This window comes from Chiloscyllium plagiosum, unplaced genomic scaffold (genome assembly GCF_037043375.1).
Source record: "Chiloscyllium plagiosum isolate Xiang-an unplaced genomic scaffold, Cpla_swu_hap1 HiC_scaffold_23, whole genome shotgun sequence".
In the NCBI taxonomy this organism is placed as follows: domain Eukaryota; kingdom Metazoa; phylum Chordata; class Chondrichthyes; order Orectolobiformes; family Hemiscylliidae; genus Chiloscyllium; species Chiloscyllium plagiosum.
The window spans coordinates 58380696-58403403 of NW_028270161.1; the positions used below are offsets into that span (position 1 = coordinate 58380696).

The 22708-nt window shown below is 45.2% G+C and overlaps 1 protein-coding gene across 1 annotated transcript in view; it reads right to left on the bottom strand.

Annotated features, from left to right (window-relative positions):
* The window catches only part of LOC122561441 (uncharacterized), a 154714-nt gene that overhangs the window by 57293 nt on the left and 74713 nt on the right, over positions 1-22708 (bottom strand). The window contains exons 11-12 of the mRNA XM_043713183.2: positions 16230-16374; positions 12199-12394 (exon numbers count right to left, since the gene is read on the bottom strand). Coding sequence (XP_043569118.2) covers positions 12199-12394; positions 16230-16374 — 341 coding nt within the window. The remainder of the gene's footprint in view (positions 1-12198; positions 12395-16229; positions 16375-22708) is intronic.

A 22708-nucleotide genomic window follows, 5' to 3' on the forward strand; every position in this document is an offset into this window, starting at 1 on the left:
CAAAAGTGCCCTCGTTTCTGGCTTCTTGCCCTTACTGGAGGTGAACAATATCTGCTTTAAAGGGCTACATTCGCACATTATCTGGCAAAGTCAACACAAACTTCCCTATCCACTATCCCACATTTAAAACATTTACCTGAACCACCTGTGTCAAAGTTCAAATGACAAAATGTTGATGGAAAAATCTATTCCTGGTTGGTTATTGTCTTTTAGACTCATGTATTTTGTGAAATTACTTTCAAATTACAAATTATTCACCACTTTAAATGAGCCTGCTGCTCCCCCGCCCCCTCAAGTGTACCAGACATTACGGTGTCTGGTACCAGGCAGTGGACAGACTGGATAAGGACCAGTTTGACCAGTATAAAACCTGCTCACAGGTTCTCAGTTATGAGAAAATACAAAGACAAGAGGAGACATGAAAAGATGATTCCATGGCTGCTACACAGAATGAGGACGGCTCTGACAGAGGTTCACACATATCCTGAAATAACTTACCCTATTTTAAACTCGGTATACTTTTACGTTTCCAATTGTCTCCCCAATAGTTTTCAGACTAATTACTGGACAACTAGTCTGAGTAAAAAAATCCCCTTCATTCAAATATCTTAAACAGAGATATTCACTTTACATGATTAGAATGTGCAGTGTCATTTATCGAAGGGTTTAAAGGACATTAAATTCCATTGATAAATTATGGTTTTAAACAGTTTGATTTTTGCACTGAATTTGTTTTGACCTTTATCAGAGGAATTAGAATTTCAGTTTACTGAGAAAAGCAAGTATTCATCAACTCCATGTGCCACATTGTGAAACCTCGGTGTAAAAGACCCTCATTTTAAAATCTGTGTTGATACATTGGATTGGGGGGGTGGGGGTGCCATTGATGGACAGTGAGTGGAAGGACAAAAGGCAATTGGGTTAGAGCTTTATGGCCACAGAGGCAATGAGTGAGGCATGGACTGAACTGGAGAGTTGGCAGGTAATGTGCAAATCACATGAGATCACATCAGAGAGATGTCTGGAAAAATAACACAGCTTTTTGATGCTCCATTGTTAAAATAGCTTTGAATTGCTCAGTGTAATAGATATATATATATATATATATATATATATATAAAACTTAGAAACAGACCTTTCAATCAAACTTGTCCATGCCAACCAGATATCCGAAACTAATCTAGTCCCATTTGCCAGCATTTGGCCCATATCCCTCTAAACCCTTCCTATTCATAAAACCAATCAGATGCCTTTTAAATGCTGTAATTGTACCAGCCTCCACCACTTCCTCTAGCAGCTCATTCCATACACGTACCACCTTCTGTATGAAAAAGTTGCCCCTTTAGGTCCTTTTTATATCTTTGCCCCTTTCACCCTAAACCAGGTTTGGACTCCCCCACCCCAGGGAAAAGACCTTGTCTGTTTACCTTATACATGCCCCTCATGATTTTATAAAATTCCATAACGTCACCCCCTCAACCTCTGACACTCTGGGGAAAATAGTCCCAGTCTATTCAGCCTCTCCCTATTGCTCAAATCCTCCAATCCTGGCAACATCCTTGTAAATCTTTTCTAAACCTTTTCAAGTTTAACAACAGTTGAAACTTTATTGCTGGAACAGCACAGCAGGTCAGGCAGCATCCAGGGAACAGGAGATTCGACGTTTCGGGCACAGGCCCTTCTTCAGGAATGAGCAGAGAGTGTTCAGCAGGAGAAGATAAAAGGTAGGGAGGAGGGACTTGGAGGAGGGGCGTTGGAAATGTGATAGGTGGAAAGAGGTCAAGGTGAGGGTGATAGGTCGGAGTAGGATGGAGGCGGAGAGGTCAAGAAGAAGACTGCAGGTCAGGAAGGCGGTGCCGGGCTGGAGGGATTCGGCTGAGACAAGGTGGGGGGAGAGGGGATGAAGAAACTGGTGAAGTCCAAGTTCATCCCCTGCGGTTGGAGGGTTCCCAGTCGGAAGATAAGACGCTCCTCCTCCGACCGTCGGGTTGTTGTGGTTTGGCGGTGGATGAGTCCAATGACCTGCATATCCTCGGTGGAGTGGGAGGGGGAGTTGAAATGCTGTGCTACAGGGTGGTTGGGTTGGTTCGTCCGGGTGGCCTAGAGGTGCTCTCTGAATCGCTCCGCAAGTAGGCGGCCTGTCTCCCCAATATAGAGGAGGCCACACCGGCTGCAGCGGATGCAGTAGATGATGTGGGTGGAGGTGCAGGTGATTGGGGCCTTGGAGAGAAGTGAGGGGGGAGGTGTGGGCGCAAGTGTTGCACCTCCTGCGGTTGCAAGGGAAGGTGCCGGGAGTGGAGGTTGGGTCAGTGGGGGGTGTGGATCTGACAAGGGAGTCGCGGAGGGAGTGGTCTCTACGGAAAGCTGATAGGGGAGGGGAGGGAAATATATCCTTGGTGCTGGGGTCTGTTTGGAGGTGGCGGAAGTGACGGCGGATGATGCGCTGTACATGGAGATTGGTGAGGTGGTAGGTGAGGACCAGTGGGGTTCTGTCCTGGTGGCGGTTGGAGGGGCGGGGCTCAAGGGCGGAGGAGCGGGAAGTGGAGGAGATGCGGTGGAGGGCACCGTCGACCACGTCGGGGGGGAAATTGCGGTCCTTGAAGAAGGAGGCCATCTGTGTTGTACGTATTTTGAACTGGTCCTCCTGGGAGCAGATGCGGCGGAGACTAAGGAATTGGGAGAATGGGATGGCGTTTTTACAGGGGGCAGGATGGGAGGAGGTGTAGTCCAGGTAGCTGTGGGAGTCGGTTGGTTTGTAGTAGATGTCCGTGTTGATTCGGTCGCCTGAGATAGAAACAGAAAGGTCTAGGAAGGGGAGGGAGGAGTCCGAGACTGTCCAGGTGAATTTGAGGTCGGGGTGGAAGGTGTTAGTGAAGTGGATGAACTGTTCAACCTCCTCGTGGGAGCACGAGGTAGCGCCGATACAGTCATCAATGTAGCGAAGGAAAAGATGGGGGGTGGGGCCAGTGTAGTTGCGGAAGATGGATTGTTCCACATATCCTACGAAGAGGCAGGCATAGCTGGGGTCCATGCGGGTGCCCATGGCTACTCCTTTTGTTTGGAGAAAGTGGGAGGATTGGAAAGAAAAGTTGTTCAGGGTGAGGACCAGTTCGGTCAGTCGAAGGAGGGTGTCGGTGGAAGGGTACTGGGTGGTACGGCGGGAAAGGAAGAAGCGGAGTGCTTTCTACACTACACTACACTACACTACACACTACACTAACACCTTCCACCCCGACCTCAAATTCACCTGGACAGTCTCGGACTCCTCCCTCCCCTTCCTAGACCTTTCTGTTTCTATCTCAGGCGACCGAATCAACATGGACATCTACTACAAACCAACCGACTCCCACAGCTACCTGGACTACACCTCCTCCCATCCTGCCCCCTGTAAAAACGCCATCCCATTCTCCCAATTCCTTAGTCTCCGCCGCATCTGCTCCCAGGAGGACCAGTTCAAAATACGTACAACACAGATGGCCTCCTTCTTCAAGGACCGCAATTTCCCCCCCGACGTGGTCGACGGTGCCCTCCACCGCATCTCCTCCACTTCCCGCTTCTCCGCCCTTGAGCCCCGCCCCTCCAACCGCCACCAGGACAGAACCCCACTGGTCCTCACCTACCACCCCACCAATCTCCATGTACAGCGCATCATCCGCCGTCACTTCCGCCACCTCCAAACAGACCCCAGCACCAAGGATATATTTCCCTCCCCTCCCCTATCAGCTTTCCGTAGAGACCACTCCCTCCGCGACTCCCTTGTCAGATCCACACCCCCCACCGACCCAACCTCCACTCCCGGCACCTTCCCTTGCAACCGCAGGAGGTGCAACACTTGCGCCCACACCTCCCCCCTCACTTCTCTCCAAGGCCCCAAAGGAAACTTCCATATCCGCCACAGATTCACCTGCACCTCCACCCACATCATCTACTGCATCCGCTACAGCCGGTGTGGCCTCCTCTATATTGGGGAGACAGGCCGCCTACTTGCGGAGTGATTCAGAGAGCACCTCTGGGCCACCCGGACGAACCAACCCAACCACCCTGTAGCACAGCATTTCAACTCCCCCTTCCACTCCACCGAGGATATGCAGGTCATTGGACTCATCCACCGCCAAACCACAACAACGCGACGGTCGGAGGAGGAGCGTCTTATCTTCCGACTGGGAACCCTCCAACCACAGGGGATGAACTTGGACTTCACCAGTTTCTTCATCCCCCCTCCCCCCACCTTGTCTCAGCCGAATCCCTCCAGCCCGGCACCGCCTTCCTGACCTGCAGTCTTCTTCTTGACCTCTCCGCCTCCATCCTACTCCGACCTATCACCCTCACCTTGACCTCTTTCCACCTATCACATTTCCAACGCCCCTCCTCCAAGTCCCTCCTCCCTACCTTTTATCTTCTCCTGCTGAACACTCTCTGCTCATTCCTGAAGAAGGGCCTGTGCCCGAAACGTCGAATCTCCTGTTCCCTGGATGCTGCCTGACCTGCTGTGCTGTTCCAGCAATAAAGTTTCAACTTTGATCTCCAGCATCTGCAGACCTCACTTTCTCCTCCAAGTTTAACAACATCCTTCTTACAAACAGGGCGATCAGAATTGCACAGAGTATTCTAATAGTGGCCTAACTAATGACCTGTACAGCTGCAACTCTCTTCTCAATGCACTGGCCAATAAAGGAAAGCATACCAAACACCTTCCTCACTATCATATCTATCTGTGGCTGCACTTTCAAGGAATTATGAACCTGCATTCCAAGGTCTATTTGTTCAGCAACACTCCCAGGACCTTACTATTAAATATGTAAGTCCTGCCCTGATTTGCCTTTCCAAAACGTAGCACTTCACATTTATCTAAATTAAACTCTATCTGCCATTCTTCAGCCCATTGGCCAAACTGATCAAGATCCTGTTGTAATCTGAGTTGACCTTCTTCGTTGTCCACTGCACCTCCAACTTTGGTGTCACTTGCAAACGTGCACACCATACCTCCCATGTTCACATCAAATCATTGAAATAAAGGATGAAAAGTAATGGACCCAGCACTGAACGTTGTGACTCCACTGGTCACAGGCTTCCAGTCTGAAAAGCAACCCTCCACAACTGCCCTCTGTCTTCTATCTTCAAGCCAGTTCTGTATCTACATAGCTAGTTCTCCCTCTATTCTGTGTCATCTAACCAAGATGTCGTCATTTATTTCCCCATGTTCTATATCTTCCATGTCCTTCCCCACAGTAAACACTGATGCAAAATATTCATTTAGTAATTCCCCCATCTCCTGCGGTTCCACGCATAGGTGGTCTTGCTGAACTTTAAGAGGTCCTACTCTCTTCCCTAGTTATCCTTTTGTCCTTAATCTATTTGCAGAATACCTTTGAATTCTCCTTAACCCTATTTGCCAAAGCTATCTCATGTCCCTTTGTTGCCCTCCTAATTTCCTTCTCAAGTATACTTCTACTTTTATACTCTTCTAAAGATTCACTTGATCTCTGCTGTCTGGACCTGATATATGCTTCTTTCTTATTCTTGACCAAAACCTCAATTTCTCGAGTCGTTCAGTATTCCCTACACCTACCAGCCTTGCCTTTCAGCTTAACCAGAACGTACTGTCTCTGGACTCACGTTATCTCGTTTTTGAAGGCTTCCCATTTTCCGGCCATCCCTTTACCTGCGAACATCTGCCCCCAAGTAACTTCTGAAAGTTCCTGCCCATTATCATTAAATTTGGCCTTCCTCCAAATTAGAAGTTTTAACTTTTAGATCCTGCCTATCATTTTCCATCACTATTTTAAAAGTATTGAAGTATGGCCCCAAAGTGCTCCCCCACTGACACCTCAGTCAACTGTCCTGTCTTATTTCCCAAGGGTAGGTCAAGTTTTGTACCTTCTCTAGTGGGTACATCCACATATTGAATCAGAAAATGTTCTTGTACACATTTAACAAATTCCTCTCCATCTAAATCCTTAACACTATCCCAGTCTATATCTGGAAAGCTAAAATCCCATACCATTATCACACTATTATTCTTTCAGATAACTGAGATCTCATTACAAGTTTATTTCTCAATTTTCCACTGATTATTGAGGGATCTATAGTTCAATCCCAATGAAGTGATCATTCCTTTCTTATTTCTCATTTCCACCCAAATAACTTCCCTGGATGTAGTCCCAGGAACGTCCTCCCTAAATACATATTTGGCGTTATCCCTAATTAAAAATGCCAGTCGCCCTCCTTTCTTACCCCCCCCTTTTGATCGTTCCTATAGCATCCATACCCTGGAACATTAAGCTGCCAGTCCAGTCCATCCCTGTGCAACATCTCTGTAATTGCTATTATATCTCAGTCCCATGTTCTTTAACATGCCCTGAGTTCATCTGCCTTATCTGATAGGCATCTGATTGAAATAAATGCAGTTTAATTTATCAGTCCTATCTCATTCTCCACTTTGTTCCTGCCTGCCCAGACTGTTTGGCTCACTCCTTTTTCTACATGTATCAGTTTCAGACTGAATTCTTTCCTAATTATTTCCCAAGGACCCCACAGCCTGGTACTTTACTAGTTTAAGTCCTCCTATGCAGCTCCAGCAAATCTCTCTGCCAGTATATTAGTCCTCTTCCTATTCAGGTGCAATCCGTCCTTCTTATAACAGATCATTTCTATCCTAGAAGACATTCCAATGATCCAAAAATCTGAATCCTTCTCCTCTGCACCAGCTCCTCAGCCCTCACTAGCTCATGGCTCATGGTAGATATTACATCCCTCAAGGATCTACTTTTTTAATTCCTGCCTAACCTCCTACATTCTCTCCTCAGAATCTTGTCCTTTTCTCTGCCTAAGTCATTAGTTCCAACTAGTACAACGATCTCCTGCTGGTCCTGCTCCCCTTTGAGAACATTCCCCATCCTTCCAAGATATCCTTGGCTCCAGGGTGGCAACATGCCATCTTGATGTCCCACTGTTGGCAGCAGAATTGTCTGTCTGTGCCTCTAACTAGACAGTCCCCTATCACAATTGATCACTTGAAACCTGGCATTCCCCTTGCTACATTAGAGCCAATCTGAGTACAAGAAGCCTAGCTGTCAGTGTGGCTAGACATAGCACTGGGGGCGAATCAGGTCAAAGGTTATGGGAGAAAGCAGGATTAAGCTATTGAGTTGGACGATCAGCCATTATCGTGATGAATGGCAGAGCTGGCTCGAAGGGCTGAATGGCCCTCTGCTGCGCCTATCTTCTGTGTTTCTACATTCCTCTGAGATTCCATTGCCACCCACATTTTCCAAAACAGCATACTTGTTTGAAATGGAGATAGCTACAGGAGACTCCTTCACTATCTGCCTCCCTCTCCTACCTTTCCTGGAGGTCATCCATCTACCTGACTGCATCTGCAGTTTATCTCCCTTCCTGAAACTGCCATCTATCAGACCTCCCAGCTCCTGTAAATTCCCCATTGCCTCTAACTGCTGCTCCAATCGATCCATGTGATCCGATAGGATTGGCAACTAAATATACTTCCTGCAGACATAATTGTCAGTAACATGGAAACTCTCCCGAACCTCCCACACCCAACAGGCAGTGCACATCACTCTACTGAAGGCCATCTTTGCACCTTCACAATCTACAGACCCAGAAAATAATAGTCTTACTCATCTAAAATCGTATCACTTATGTTTTTATATTTTTAAAGTGAGTACACTCCTTACAGTTCTCACTTGTTATCACTTGAACAATCACCATCATTGCATCACCTAAAAGGTGCCTTGTGCAGAGCAGACGGTCGCAATCTGGCCTAGATTTGTCACACCAACCCCAAGCATCCTGTAGAGACTACCTGATAGATATCTTCCCTGGGCCATAGAACCGCTGTGAAGAGTGAACTAAGACCCAGCTTATGTCACAGTATTGTGCACATCACAATACAAAACAATATAATTAATGGCAAATTGTTAATAAAACAGAGGACGGGCTGTCACAATCCCATATGAATCTTCCTGGATTTTACTTTGCTTTGCTGAGCGTCACTATTTTCTAACGACTAGTGTGTCTAACAGACAGGGTCTGTTGTAGATGAATTCTGGCACATAGAGAAGATATTTCATTATCATTTCACACAGTATCCTATATTCCCAGAAGCAAAGACAAACTGAAGGTTTGATTTTATAATTAAGTTGGACTCCTATCTCAATAATGTCATATGGTTAAAGTGATCTACAGCAGATAAAGGCCCTTTGGCCCATCATATCCACACCGATCAAAAACAAACACCTCACAACTGATCCAATTTCCCAGCACTTGGCCCTTAGCCTTGCGTGCTTTCGGTTTGCAAGTGCACATCCAAGTACTTTTTCAATGTTGTGAGGATTTTTCCCTCGATCACCCTTACAGGCAGTCAGTTCCAGATTCCCACTACCCTCACATCTGCTTGAAACCTCTTGCTCCTTTCCTTAAATTTATGCCCCCCCAGGTCTCTCCATCAATGAGTAACGTTTCTGTCTACTATATCTATGCCCCATATAATTTTACACATCTCAGTCATGTCCCCTCTCAGTCTCTTATGATCTAAGGAAAACCACCCAGCTCTGCACAATCTATATTCAGAACTGCAATTTTCAATCCAGGACTCTCCTGTAAGTCTGGCCTCTTGTGCATTCTCAAGGATAGTCACTTCACACTTGGTGGCTGTGTCTTCAGTTACATATGCCCCCAGACTCTCACATTCCTTCACTCCATTTATTCTTCTCTCAAACTCACTTTCCTCTTTCAGACACACCTTAAAACCTATCTCTTTCACCTTAAGCCCCTCCTTATGTGTCTTTGTTTTAATGCCACTGTGAAGCACCATGAGACCTTTTAATGTGTTACAGGCACTTCCTAAATTCGGTGCTATATTAAATGAACAAGGGCGCAGATACATGGGAACACCACCACTTGCAGGTTCCCCTCCAAGCCGCTCACCATCCTGACTTGGAAATATACTGCCCTTCCTTCACTGTTGCTGAGTCAAAATCCTTGAATTCCCTCCCTAATGGCATTGTGGGCCAACCCATAGCACATGGACCGCAGCGGTTCAACAAGGCAGCTCACCACCACCTTCTCAAGGGGGAACTAGCGACAGGTAATAAATGCTGGCCAAGCCAGTGAAACCACGATTGAATAAAACAGAAGATGGAAATCCATATTTCCGTGTCATCATTATCCATTTGGCCATGTCCTTGTTAGCCCTACTTGGCTGATAACCAAGACAAATCAATGTGTGAGCTCAGCAGGGGTGCTGTTTTGACAGATTAAATGAAGTGTTGATTTTGGTTGATTGACATCTTTAGCTGATTACAATAAATTGTTCTTTTTGTGAGCTCTTTTGTCAATGTCTAGATGGCTATTTCAGCAAGGAGAAGAGTTGTGAAGCTTTTGGAAGCCTCTTTGTTTAACCTTTTGTTCATGGGACATAAATGTCACTGACGAGTTCAGCATTTATTGCCCCTCCCACATTCCCCAGAGGCTAGTTAAGAGTCAGCCACATTGCTGTGGGTCTGGAATCACATAGAAGGTAAGGTTGGCAGATTTCCTTCCCTGAAGGGTATCAGTGAACCAGATGGGTATTTACAACAATCGACAGTGGTTACGTGATTATTCCAGATTGCTTATTAAATTTAACTTTCACCACCTGGTACAGTGAGATTCAAAGTCATATCCTTTGAATATTAGACTGGGTTCCTGGATTACTATTCCAGTGACAAAACCATCACCTTCTCCTCCCTGCTATCTCAAAAACCTTCAAGGGTTCCAGATGACAACACATGCTCCCAGTCTAAAAAACAGCCAGGAGTGGACATAACTGGGAAAGAGGAGTGGGCAGCCAGGAATCACAAACCCTCCATAGCCCATTAGCAGGATCTGGTGATGGCTACTTAACCCTATCGCAGGAATAGGCCCACAGGGAAGTCCACCAATCTGCCTGCAGCCTGTTCTCAGCTCTTTATTTTTATGTAAAATAATACAAATGACAAAAATAGCCCACCATGGGCATTATAACATGAAGCAAACCCACTACTAAAAATGGAAGGAAGAAGAGTTGGGTGGGAGCTAAATCAAAGTCTCATGGCAGGAGGAAATGATGCAATCCAGCCGTTATGGTGCTGATCTATCCCAAAATCCATCAGGGGTTTCAGTGTGGAACTCAGCTCTAGTACAGAATCCATGAGCCCTGCCTACTCACAATCAACTCTGGAGATATTCTAGTTGACCTGCATTTCTAATACTTGTAGGGAACAGAAACCTGTGAGAGTGAGGGGAAAGAGTAGAATAGAATAGTAATTTATTATCACTTGTATCATTACAAAAGTGCTTAAGTTGTCACCATCTGGCACTTAAGTTAATAACAAAAACCACATATAAAAAAAATTAAGAAAAAGTCCATCTTTGTTCAATTCGCAGCTCAAAGACTTCCCAAGGTCAAGGGACAGACAGGAACCAGAGCGGCTATTGCTCCCTCAGAAGAGATGGCCCACATTTGATTCCAGTCTTGGATGTCTGCCTGTGTGGTGTTTGCACATTCTCCGTGTCTGCGTGGTTTTCCACCAGGTGCTCTGGTTTCCTCCCACAGTCCAATGACGTGCAGGTTAAGTGGATTTGCCATGCTAAATTGGCCAGGGATGTGCAAGCTAGGTGGATTAGCCATGGGATATGTGTGGTCATGGAGATGGGGTGGGTCTGGTTGGGATGCTTTTAGGAGGGCTGTTGTGGACTCTTTGGGCCGAATGGCCTGCTTCCACACTGTAGAGATTCTATCATGATGCCAACATTTGAGCTTTCATTTGAGCTCCTGAGAACCTATTTTGGGAAGCCCTCCATTAGACATCCCTCATTGTGGTATATTGGTGAGACTGGATTTGAAATACAGTTTTGGTTCCCCTCTCTTGGAGGCAGTGCAGGGACAGTTCACTGGATGGATTCCAGAGATGGAAGATTTGTCTTATGGGGAGAGAATGAGCAGTTTAGGCCGATACTCACTGGGGTTTTGAAGGAGATCTAATTGAGGTATATAAGATGCTAAAGGGGATTGACAGAGTAGATAGTGCAGATATTTCTCCTTGTGGTACAATCTAGAACAAGGAGCCATAGTTTTAATCTAAGGGCTAGCAGATTCAAGACAGAAATGAAGGAGGAATTAGTTCTCTCAAAACTATGGAATACCTCAGAGTGCGGTGGACGCCAGGACATTAACTAATTTTGAGAAGGAGGTAGACAAATTTTTAAGTTAGGAGCAAGTTAAAGCATTTTGGAGAGTGGGCAGGGAAGTGGAGTTGAGGCTGAGAGGAGATCAGCCATGATCATATTCAATGGCAGAGCAGACTGGAGGGGCTGAATGGCCTACTCCTGCTCCTAGTTCTGAGGCTCTTACCCTCTTATTCTTTTTAATCCTTGCCAACTGCTTTCAAGATTAGACTATAAGGTTGTAGGATCATGGGTAGGATTCAACAGGATCATGGATGATCAGACATTCCTCACATTCGTACTCTTTTCCCCATTAGACTTGATTTCCCATACTGATTAAAAATCTACCTCTCAGCCTTAAATATACAGAAGGAATCATTCCCCACTGCTCTCTTGGATGAAGAAGGCGAAAGACTCACAACCCTCTGAGAAAAGAAATTCCTCCTCATCTCAGCCTTAAAATCATTGTCCTTTCAATCTGAGCTTTCTGGTCTTAGACTCTGCCACAAGGGGAAGTGTCCTCTCAGCATTATCCTGGCAAGCCCCTTAAGAATCTGATCTATTTCAATGAGATCACCTTCATTCTTCTAAACCCCAGGGAGTAGAGTCCCAACGTGTTTAACCTTTGCTCATAAGACAATCCCTCCACACCAAGAATCATGTCTCCAATGAAGTATCTTTCCTTAAAATAAGGGACCAAAGTACCCCAGATGTGGTTTCACCAACACCTTGTGCAGTTGCAGTAGGATGTCCCTACTTTTATCCTCCAAGCCCCTTGAAATCAGGGCCTACGTTCCATTAGCCTTCCTGATTACCTGCTGTCCCTATGACCCAGCTTTCTGTATTTCATGTACAAGTTCCCCCAAGTCCCTTGGTACTGCAGCTTTCTGCAGCTTTTCTCCATTCAAACAACATTCTGTTCTTCCAAAATGAACAACTTCCCATTTTCCCACCTTACTCTCTAAGTTTGGAAACAGCTTCCCACTGACTAACCTGGTAAAGGTGCAGCTCCTGGGCACACACTTATTCTGTTCCTGGCCGGGAGTAGACAGAAAGCGAGCGTAATCTGCCTGTGCTGAAATACCTTTGCCTGCTGGCATGTAGGGTTGGAACGGTTGTTTCTTTGGTTGAACTTTGGAGATATGCCTCTCACTCTCGCTACGCCTGACGAATGGAAATTTACTGAGACCTGTGCAAACAAATAATCAGGGAAATTTCAATCACATCAGGAGTTTGTGGAGAGCTCTTGGAACAACATCTCAAAATACATCTTTTAATTAAACCATCAATTCTTGTCAGTGTTTATTGAGTCAATTCTGTCCCCATGAAACAGGAAATCAGGATTTTTTTAAAATCCTCCTTTCGCACACCATTTCAGTCTGTTAGTAATTGAAGTGTTAGGATTAGGGAGGGTATCGGCTTAGCTCAGTTGGCTGGATTGTTAGTTTACAGAGCAGTGTGATGCCAATAGTGTGGGTTCAACTCCCATCACCGGTTTGAGGTTATCATGAAGGACTCTCCTTCTCAACCTCTCCCCTCACCTGAGGTCCTTCAGGTTAAATCACCACCAGTCACTTCTCTCTAATGAGACAGCAGGCCCTATAATCTGGTAAGACTATGGTGACACAGCAACAGGATTAGAGAATGGATGGGTTGAGTTCAATGTGAAGACAGGGGAAAAGTGCTGACTTCCAGGGATTGGGTCATCAGCGACTGTGTGTCACGTTGTATTCGACATATAAATGGGAGGAATGTTAAGTAAAACCATGTTGTATTCAGCCTCAGGGCTGTGGGTCTCATGAATGTAACCAGCCAATCTGTTCATATGGAAACTGCTGGAGAAACTCAGCAGGTCTGGCAGCATCTGTGGAGAGAGAAAGCAGAGTTAACGTTTTGAGTCTAGTGACTCTTCTTCAGAACCAGGAAAAGGTTGGTATTGATGCAGAAGATGGTGTTGGGGTGGGAATTAGTAAACAATAGGTGGAAATGGATCCAGAGAGAAACAGAAACATTTGCGTCGGTAAAAGAGTAGATAAAGACCAGCCCAGGAGAATGAATAGCTTCTAATGGAGACTATTGTAGCTGAGAACCGATGGTGTGTTGTAGCAGCCCATGTGATGACAAGGTCTAGTGTGTGGGGGGTGGGGTAAGGATATGGGAGAAGGCCTAAAATTACTGAAGTAAAAACAATGACTGCAGATGCTGGAAACCAGATTCTGGATCAGTGGTGCTGGAAGAGCACAGCAATTCAGGCAGCATCCGAGGACGAGTTCTGAAGGCTGTAGCGTTCCAGGCAGAAAATGAGATGCTGTTGGCTGGAGCACAGCAGCACGCCTGAGAACTGAGATGTTGGCCAGGGAACAGGATAGTGTGTTGAAGTGACAAGCAACAAGAAGCTCAGGGTCTTTTTTGCGGACAGAATGTAGGTGTTCTGTGAAGTGGTCACCCAGCCTGCAATTGTACAAGAAACCGTATTGTGAGCAGCGAATACAGTAGACTAGATTGTGTGAAGTCGAGAAGGTGGTGCTTCTGATGAAGGGCTTTTGCCTGAAACATCGATTTTCCTGCTCCTTGGATGCTGCCTGAACTGTTGTGCTTTCCCAGCACCACATTCTCGACTCTAATCTGCAACATCTGCAGTCCTCACTTTCACATAGATTGTGTGAAGTGCAGTGTTGATATGTTGTTGATATCTGTTGATGTTATTTTATCATTATATTTATCCAAGGGTTGGCAAGAGAGTGAAGACTCAGAGCCAATTATTCAGCATCATTAGAGAATTTACCTTTTTGCAATGTGCTACTTCCCATCCTTACATTTTCAGTTAATGATCCAGAAGGATTTTTATAAAGGATGCATTAGACAAGTTTTTAATTCCACACTTTATTAAATTCAAAATTACTCCACCAGCCAGGGAGGGATTCGAACCCATATCCCCATAACATTGGGGCTCTGGACTATAATTACATTACCATGTACTGTCACCCCTCCCCTCAGCTGATGAATCAGTGCTCCTTTGTGCTGAATAATACTTGGAGGAAACTCTGGAGGTAGTAAGGGCACAAAGTGGGGGATTTCAATGTCCACCACTAAGAGTGGCTCAGCAGCAGCACTACTGATTGAGTTGGTCGGGTCCTAGCTGCTCGATTGGGTCTGCGGCAGGTGGTCTGCCAGCTGCAGGTAAATCTGTCCATGACAATATCGGTAAGAGTGACCGCTGCACAGTCCTTTTGGAGACAAGGTTCTGCCTTCACAATGAGAATACCCTCCATCATGTATTGTGGCATTACCACTATTCTTAAAATGATACACTTCAAACTGATCCATCTTTACAGAACTGGGTACTCAGGAAACGCTGTGGGCCATAAACCCATAGAATTGTAGTCATCTACAATCTGTAACCTCATGGCCTAACATATCTCCCACTTAACCATTACCATTGATCCAGGGGATCAACCCTAGCTCAATGGAGAGTGGAGGAGGGGGTGCCAGGAGCAGCAACAGGCTTATCTATAAAAGAGATGTCAACTTGGTGACACTAAAACAGAACTATTTGCATGCCAAGCAGCATGAGCAGCAAGTGATAGGTAGGGCTATGTATGGTCAGCACTGTAGCTCAGTGGTTAGCACTGCTGCCTCACAGTGCCAGGGACCTGGGTTTGATTCCAGCCTCGGGCAACTGTCTGTGTGGAGTTTGCACATTCTCCCCGTGTCTGTGTGGGTTTCCTCTGGATGCTCCATTTCCTCCCACAGTTCAAAGATGTGCAGGCCAGGTGAATTGGCCATTCTAAAATTGCCCATAGTGTTCGGTGCGTTAGTCAGAGGGAAATGGGTCCGGATGGGTTATTCTTTGGAGGGTCAGTATGGATGTGTTGGGCCGAAGGGCTTGTTTCCACACTATTGGGAATCTAATCATCCCACAACCAAAGGATCAGATTTAAAATCTGTAGTCCTGCCACATCGAGTCACGAATGACGGTGGATGATTAAACAACTCACTGGAGGAAGAGGTTCTACAAATATCCCCATCCTCAATGATGGGGGAGTCAAGCACATCAGTACAGAAGATAAAGCTAAATCTTTCGTACCAACCTTCAGCCAAAAGTGCTGAATGAATGATCCATCACGGCCTCCTCCAACGGTACTCAGCATCACCAGTCTTCAGCCAATTCGATACACTCCATGTGATATCAAGAAACTAATGGGGATACTGGATATTGCAAAGGCTATGGGCCCTGAAAACCTTCTGGCAATAGTGTTGAAGATTGTGCTCCAGAATTTGCCGTTCCCCTGGCCAAGCTGTTCCAGTCCAGTTACAACACTGGCATCTACTGGAAAATGGAAAATTGCCCAGGTATGTCCTGTACAAAAAAAGCAGAACAAACCCAACACGGACAGTTACTGCCCTGTTAGTCTACTCTCAGTCAGTGACTGTGCTACCGAGCAGCAGCTGCTCAGCAATAACCTGCTCAGTGACGCCCAGTTTGGGTTCTGCCAGGGCCACTCAGCTCCTGACCTTATTCCAGCTTTGGTTCAAACATGGACAAAAAGAGCTGAATTCCCGAGGGGAGGTGAGAGTGACAGCCCTTGACATCAAGACTGCATTTGACCGAGTAAGTGAGGGACTCAGAATTATGGGCAAACGGCAGGATATGGAGCTGAGGATGATCAGATCAGCCATGATGTCATTGAATGGTGCAGCAGATATGATGGGCTGAATGGCCTATTTCTATTTCATATGCACCTATTGTCTTCATTCTTCTTCCCATTGTAGTGGGATTAGTGAAACAGAACATCACCCATTGCACTATACTGTATAAAGTCAAAGTCCCATTCCTGAAGAAGGGCTCATGCCCGAAACGTCGATTCTCCTGCTCCTTGGATGCTGCCTGACCTGCTGCGCTTTTCCAGCAACACATTTTCAGCAAAGTCAAAGTCCCAACCAATTACTCTCATAAAAGTAATGGGTAACAATTCGCAAACGTCAAAGATTAAACAGTTCTCTCTGGGTCTGGTGTAACTTACCAGTTTCAATTCTGTAATACTCCATCCAGTCATTGATAATGTTCTTGATCTTCCTGTGTAGCTGCCGCAGGTAATGGATGGTGATTTCTGGAGCAGCACGTGGAGAAGTGGCTGATCTCTGCACAGTGGAGCGCTTCCTGAAAATCTATTGAGGGAGAAGGTAGGAAGAGCTTTTATTTGCAAAAACATCTTCTCCTCTCCATCCACACCTCCTCCTTCCCCTCCCCTCTCCTCCTTCCTTCTACCCTGGTCCAACTGCCATCCTCATCCCCCTCCCTAACCCCCTCACCCTTCCCCCCCTCTCTTTTCTTCCTCTAAGTATCTGCCCTCATCATTTCCCGTTCCCATTTCCCACTTCTCCACCCTCTCCCCTCCCCCACCTATACCCCTCTCTTTTCCCTCCCTATTCCCCATCTTCTCACCTTCTCATCTCCCTTATCTTTTCCACCTTTCCTGATCCCCACTGTCTACCTTTCTCTGTGTCCCCTCCTTTCCTTCCCTGCCCAATCCCCCTCTACTTGCACTCTCACCCTCTAAACCCTAACCTCCCCATCCCCCAGCCTCTCCGCCCACTGAGTCCCATGTGATGTCATTCCACAGGGTGATGTCACCAGAGTGGATTGCTGTCATGGGTGTGAGAGAGTGAGTGTGTGAGAGAGTGAGAGTGAGAGTGAGTGTGTGAGAGAGCGTGTGAGAATGAGAGAGTGACTGTGTGTGAGAGAGAGAATGAGAGTGAGAGAGAGTCAAAAATCACATGACACCAGGTTACGGTCCAACATCTTTATTTGAAATGACAAGCTTTCAGAGTGCTGCTCCTTCATCAGGTGCTAATGAGAGAGGAAGACTTTAGATACAGACTTTATAAGGAAAAGATCAAAGGGTTATACAACTCATGCGAATGATTTGAACACACCTAAGATGGTTCTTAAATCTTTATTCACTTAGAATGGAGGTGCAGGTTTTATTGATTAATATGCAAATCCCATAATTCCTTACAAGTCACTGCCCTGAGATAATTTAAAGTCTTATCAAAATAAAGGAGGTGACACCTTCAGTCAGGCAATGTATTTTAGGTGTGAGGTCTTGTTTGGAGTCTGTCTGTCTCTTAACTTTAAATCAGATTGGTTTTATTTCCAAAGTAGGAGTTTATAAAATGACACATTGACTGACTGCCTACAAATTGTGTGCTTTTTGAAAAAAATAGACTGCATCTGCAAACACAAATCTGCAAATGCCAATTTACCCCACGGATTTATATGTGTGCGTGTGTGTGTATGTGTGTGCTTGTGTGCATGTGCATACGTGTATCTGTCTGAGAGAGAGTGTGCACGAGTGTGAGGGAGTCTATGTAACTGAGAGAGTGTGCATGAGAGTGCGGTGTCTGAGAGAGTTTGTGTATGAGAGAGAGTGTGTGAGTGTGTGTGAGATACTGTATGTGTGAGTGTGTGTTTGAGGGAGAGTGTGCGCAAGTGTGAGAGAGTCTGTGCATCTGAGAGAGAGTGTGTGTGTGTGTGTGTGTGTGTGAGATACTGTGTGTATGTATTTGAGTACCCACAAGTGTGAGGGAGTATATGCATCTGTGAGAGTGTGCATGTGAGTGTGTGCCTGTGTGTGTGTGATAGAGTGTGTGCATAGAAAGAGCCTGTGTGACTGTGCACAGACTCTCTCATACACACACTCTCTTTGACACACACTCACTCCCTCCACACCCCACCCACACACACACACACTCCCTCCACTGCAACCCCCCCATACACTCATATACACACACTCCCTCCACTGCAACACCACACACACACAAACACACACATATAAATCCGTGGGGTAAATTGGCATTGGCATTTGCAGATTTCTGTTTGCAGATACATTCTATTTTTTTCAAAAAGCACACAATTTGTAGGCAGTCAGTCAATGTGGCATTTCATAAACTCCTACTTTGGAAATAAAACCATTCTGACTCTAGGTTAAGACACCGACAGATTCCAAACAAGACCTCACACCTAAAATACATTGTCTGACTGAAGGTGTCACCTCCTTGATATTTATCTCAGGGCAGTGACTTGAAAAGAATTCTGGGATTTGCATATTAATCAAAAAAACCTGTACCTCCATTCTAACTGATTAAAGATTTAAGAGCCATCTTAGGTGTGTTCAATTCATTCACATGGGTTGTATAATCCTTTGTTCTTTTCCTTATAAAGTCTGTACCTAAAGTCTTCCTCTCTCACTAGCACCTGATGAAGGAGTTGCACTCCAAAAGGTAGTATTTTCAAATAAAACCATTGGAATACAATCTGGTGTCATGTGATTTTTGACCTTGTCCAATCCAATCCAACACTGGCATCTCCACATCATGAGAGAGAGAGTGTGTGAGAATGAGACAGTGAGAGTGTGTGAGAGAGAGAGTGAGAGAAAGAGAAGAGACAGTGTGTGTGAGAGAAAAGGTGTGTGTGTGAGAGAAGAGAGAGTATCTGAGAGTGTCTGTGTGTGTGTGAGTGAGTATTTGGGGAAGGGGCTGTGAGAGTGAGAGGGAAAATGAACAAGGCACAGCGTTGAACACTCCTGGTCTATCACTGATACAATGAGGTGAAGCTTTCAAATTTTTGAAAGAGAATCATCAGAGAGATCACTGGGAGAAGAATTGTACATCACACAGAATAAACTGTCATGAGGTACAGCCAACTTTGAGCATTTTAAAGAAAACTCATTCTTCTCAGTTAAAGAATGAGAACATTTCCAAAGATACACTGTATTCAAGAAAATTAATCTGCTCAACTTGTTTACAGTGATGTGTTGCCATGGAAGCATGACCACTTTGTTGGATCAACTCAGTATCAGAACACAGGTATCCTAATGTGTTTTTGGGGTAATAGTCTGTGTTGCCTAGAGGCAGTGAAATTAAAAACTGTCAATTATACTGAAGCTGTGTCCTTTTACTGCACCTTTTTGATATGTGAGTTCCACTGTTCAGCATCATCTCACTACACTTCATAGGCACAGAAAAAACTGACACCAAGCAAAGGAAAACAATGTCAGGACAGATGGACCAAGATTCAGTCGAAGGCAAAGATTGGAGAGATGTTAAAAGGGGTAGGGAGAGGTTGTGAATTTTAGCGAGACAGTTCTAGAGACCGCGGTGTAGACAGCTGAAGTTACAGCCAGCTGCCTGAGGTGGTGTGAAGGACATTGAAAATCCAGTTGAGGTCAGGAAGGAGGAAGGCAGAGCGATAAGAGAAGCCAGTGCAAGGCTGTGAAAGGATATGAAGGCAAGAGTAAGTATTTGAGGAATGAGTTGTTGCTGGAGTGGGGTCGTGGACGTAGTCAGAGCAGTGGAGCAGTTGTGTTGGAGCCAAAGATGGAGGAGGGGTTAACAGTGGGAGATTGGCAAGTGGAAACATTGAATCTGAAGAAATAATGGGGTGGATTTGTGTTTCAGCAGTTAATAAACTGAGACAGATACAGAGGTGGGTGATATTACAGTAAGAGGGTGGGGAGGAGTATCAGGTGATGGACATGGGGTTGGAAGCTCAGCTCAGGGCAAAATTTCAAACGATCTGGCTTAGCCTCAAACAGTGACTCATTAACTAGTGGTTGGGAAACCGTTCATTCAGGGTAGTGAAAAGATTGGCTTTATCTTTCCAATATATAATTGTGTCACACATGCAGTATGACAAATGAGAGACTGTCAAGGAGCCAGGGATTGAGAGGGAGATGGATATTGACTAGGAACTTAAATTGAAAGACTTTTAGCAGTAAGATAAGGAAGAGCTTTGACACACTGGCAAGGAGGGCTGAATGCTCTTCTGCAAACACCCATCGATGTCAAGTCAATTGTCAAAATCTGGGCTTGGCAGGACTTTTCCACCAAAGATACTGAATGGTATTGGTCAAAGGCATGAATACAGACACAGCTGAGCCTGGTCTCATTGGAGTGGATAGCATCGAGAGGTTGAACAACCTCCTCCAGTTCCTGCCACCTGCAATATGTTGGCTCTAAGTCAGAACAGAGCCTAAGAATGACATCTTCAATGGAAATATTGAATTAACCCATTCACTATAAGAGAGACATTAAAATAATGAATCTGAATTGAATCTGAATCTTTGGAGGGAGGGGGATGCAATGAGAAAGGGGATGGGTCAGTGAGAAAGGGAGACCAGTGAGAAATGCAGGGCATGCCCAGTGAGGAACAAGTGACGATATCTGTTACAAAGCAAGACCAATAGTCACCCCTCTGCCACAATCACAGAGGGAAGGTATGTGCTTCCTGCTCAGTGGGAGATTTCACACACACTGATCTCCCCAATCTGGCTCTTCCCTTCCTTCCTGCTCCAGTCAGTCATTACTTACTGATCCTGGTTTGGTCAACCTTCTGACAGTATCTTTACTCCTATGTTTCGATCCTCTCATTCTCATAAGTAACCTGGCTGCTGTTGAAGAAAATGTTGTATCTGTCTGTAGCTCTCCCTAAAATATTGCATAATAAATATTGAATTTGTTGGGTCTAAGATATTGAAAGACACTTCTCACATAGTAGGTATAATTAGTAAGTTTGCAGATGACACCAAAATGGGAGGTGTAGTGGACAGCGAAGAAGGTTACCTCAGATTACAATGGGATCTTGATCAGATGGGTCAATGGGCTGATGACTGGCAGATGGAGTTTAATTTAGATAAATGTGAGGTGCTGCATTTTGGAAGAGCAAATAAGAGCAGGACTTATACACTTAATGATAAGGTCCTGGGGAGTGTTGCTGAACAAAGAGACCTTGGAGTGCAGCTTCATAGTTCGTTGGAAGTAGAGTCGCAGGTAGATAGGATAGTGAAGAAGGTGTTTGGTATGCTTTCCTTTATTGAACAGAGCATTGAGTATAAGAGGTGGGAGGTCATGTTGCGGCTGTACAGGACATTGGTTAGGCCATTTTTGGAATATTGCGTGCAATTCTGCTCTCCCTCCTATCGGAAGGAATTTGTGAAACTTGAAAGGTTCAGAAAAAATTTACAAGGATGCAACCAGGATTTGAGCTACAGGGAGAAGCTGTATAGGCTGGAACGTCGGAGGTAGAGGAGTGACCTTATAGAGGTTTATAAAATCATGAGGGGCATGGATATGATAAATAGACAAGGACTTTTCTGTGGGGTGGGTGAGTCCAGAACTAGAGGGCATAGGTTTAGGGTGAGAGGGGAAAAATTTAAAAGGGACCTAAGGGGCAACATTTTCACACAGAAGGTGGTACATGTATGGAATGAGCTACCAGAGGAAGTAGTGGAGGCTGGTACAATTATAACCTTTAAAAGGCAACTGGATGGGTATATAAATTGGAAGGGAGTTGAGGGATATGGGCCAGATGCTGGTAGGTGGGACTAGATTAGGTTAGGATATCTGGTCGGCATGGATGAGTTGGATTGAAGGGTTTGTTTCCATGCTGTACATCTTTTTGACTATGACTCTATGACATACATCTTAGTGTAGATCTAGTCTCATTGTTGATCATATATTAGCACTTGGACATTCGTCAAAAATACTAAAGCAATGCGTAATAGTAAAAGGACTTTATTGTTTTAAGAGGTCACAGAATGGTTGACCCAGTCAGACACTGTGAATTCAGCTGGAGGTAATGAATGCTAAGGGCCAACAATTGGACTACTTCCAGCTAAATGTCAGCACTAGCCAAGGATTCCTATCCCAGTCTGTTTCCCAGTCTCCTGGTGACCACAAACAATTAGGAATGAGCCACCAGTCACTGGCTATTCCATGAGCTGATTTAAAGTCAGATATAAATAACTGCATTTCTGATTAGTAAATAGGAAATAGGTAATAGTAATAACCATTGCTGGTCATGGAATCTCAACACTCATAGGCATGTGACAATTGCAAGAGAACTTGGTGAGATAAAAAGGAGAGATTATATTTTATTTCCTTAATATGTAGATGGTAGAGACACCTATATAAGTAAATATGTGCGTATGTGTAACCTACACTCAAGGAATCTAAGTTGCTTTGGCAATATGCACTTCATTTGCATACTGTACTCCAGAGCTACAGAGAGTGATGTATGATCTCTCATGTTCGTACCACCTACCAATGGCCTAAGATTTAGAAGTTGATCCTCAGTCTGTTTGTCTGCATTGTGAATGTGCCATCCTTTGCTACCAAACCCTTGAATGGGATTCAAACTCAGAGACAGGGATGCTACCCACTGGGTCTGTATACTGCTGAATAGAGAGACACGAGGGGGTTCTGTGATGCAGGGGTAATGTCCCTATCCCTGAGCCAGGTGGCCTGGGTTCAGGTCCAACCTGTTCCCAAGGTGTGTAATAACATCTCAGAACAGGTCAATGAGAAAAGATGCTGACAAGAGAGATTTAATACTAAGGCTTTTCATTGTGACTCATCAGGCAAGAATGCCAACCCTCAGCCAAACAATTTATATTTCAGGAGAAAAGGGTGCTGATTGGTTGGCAGGTTGACTTTGATTGGT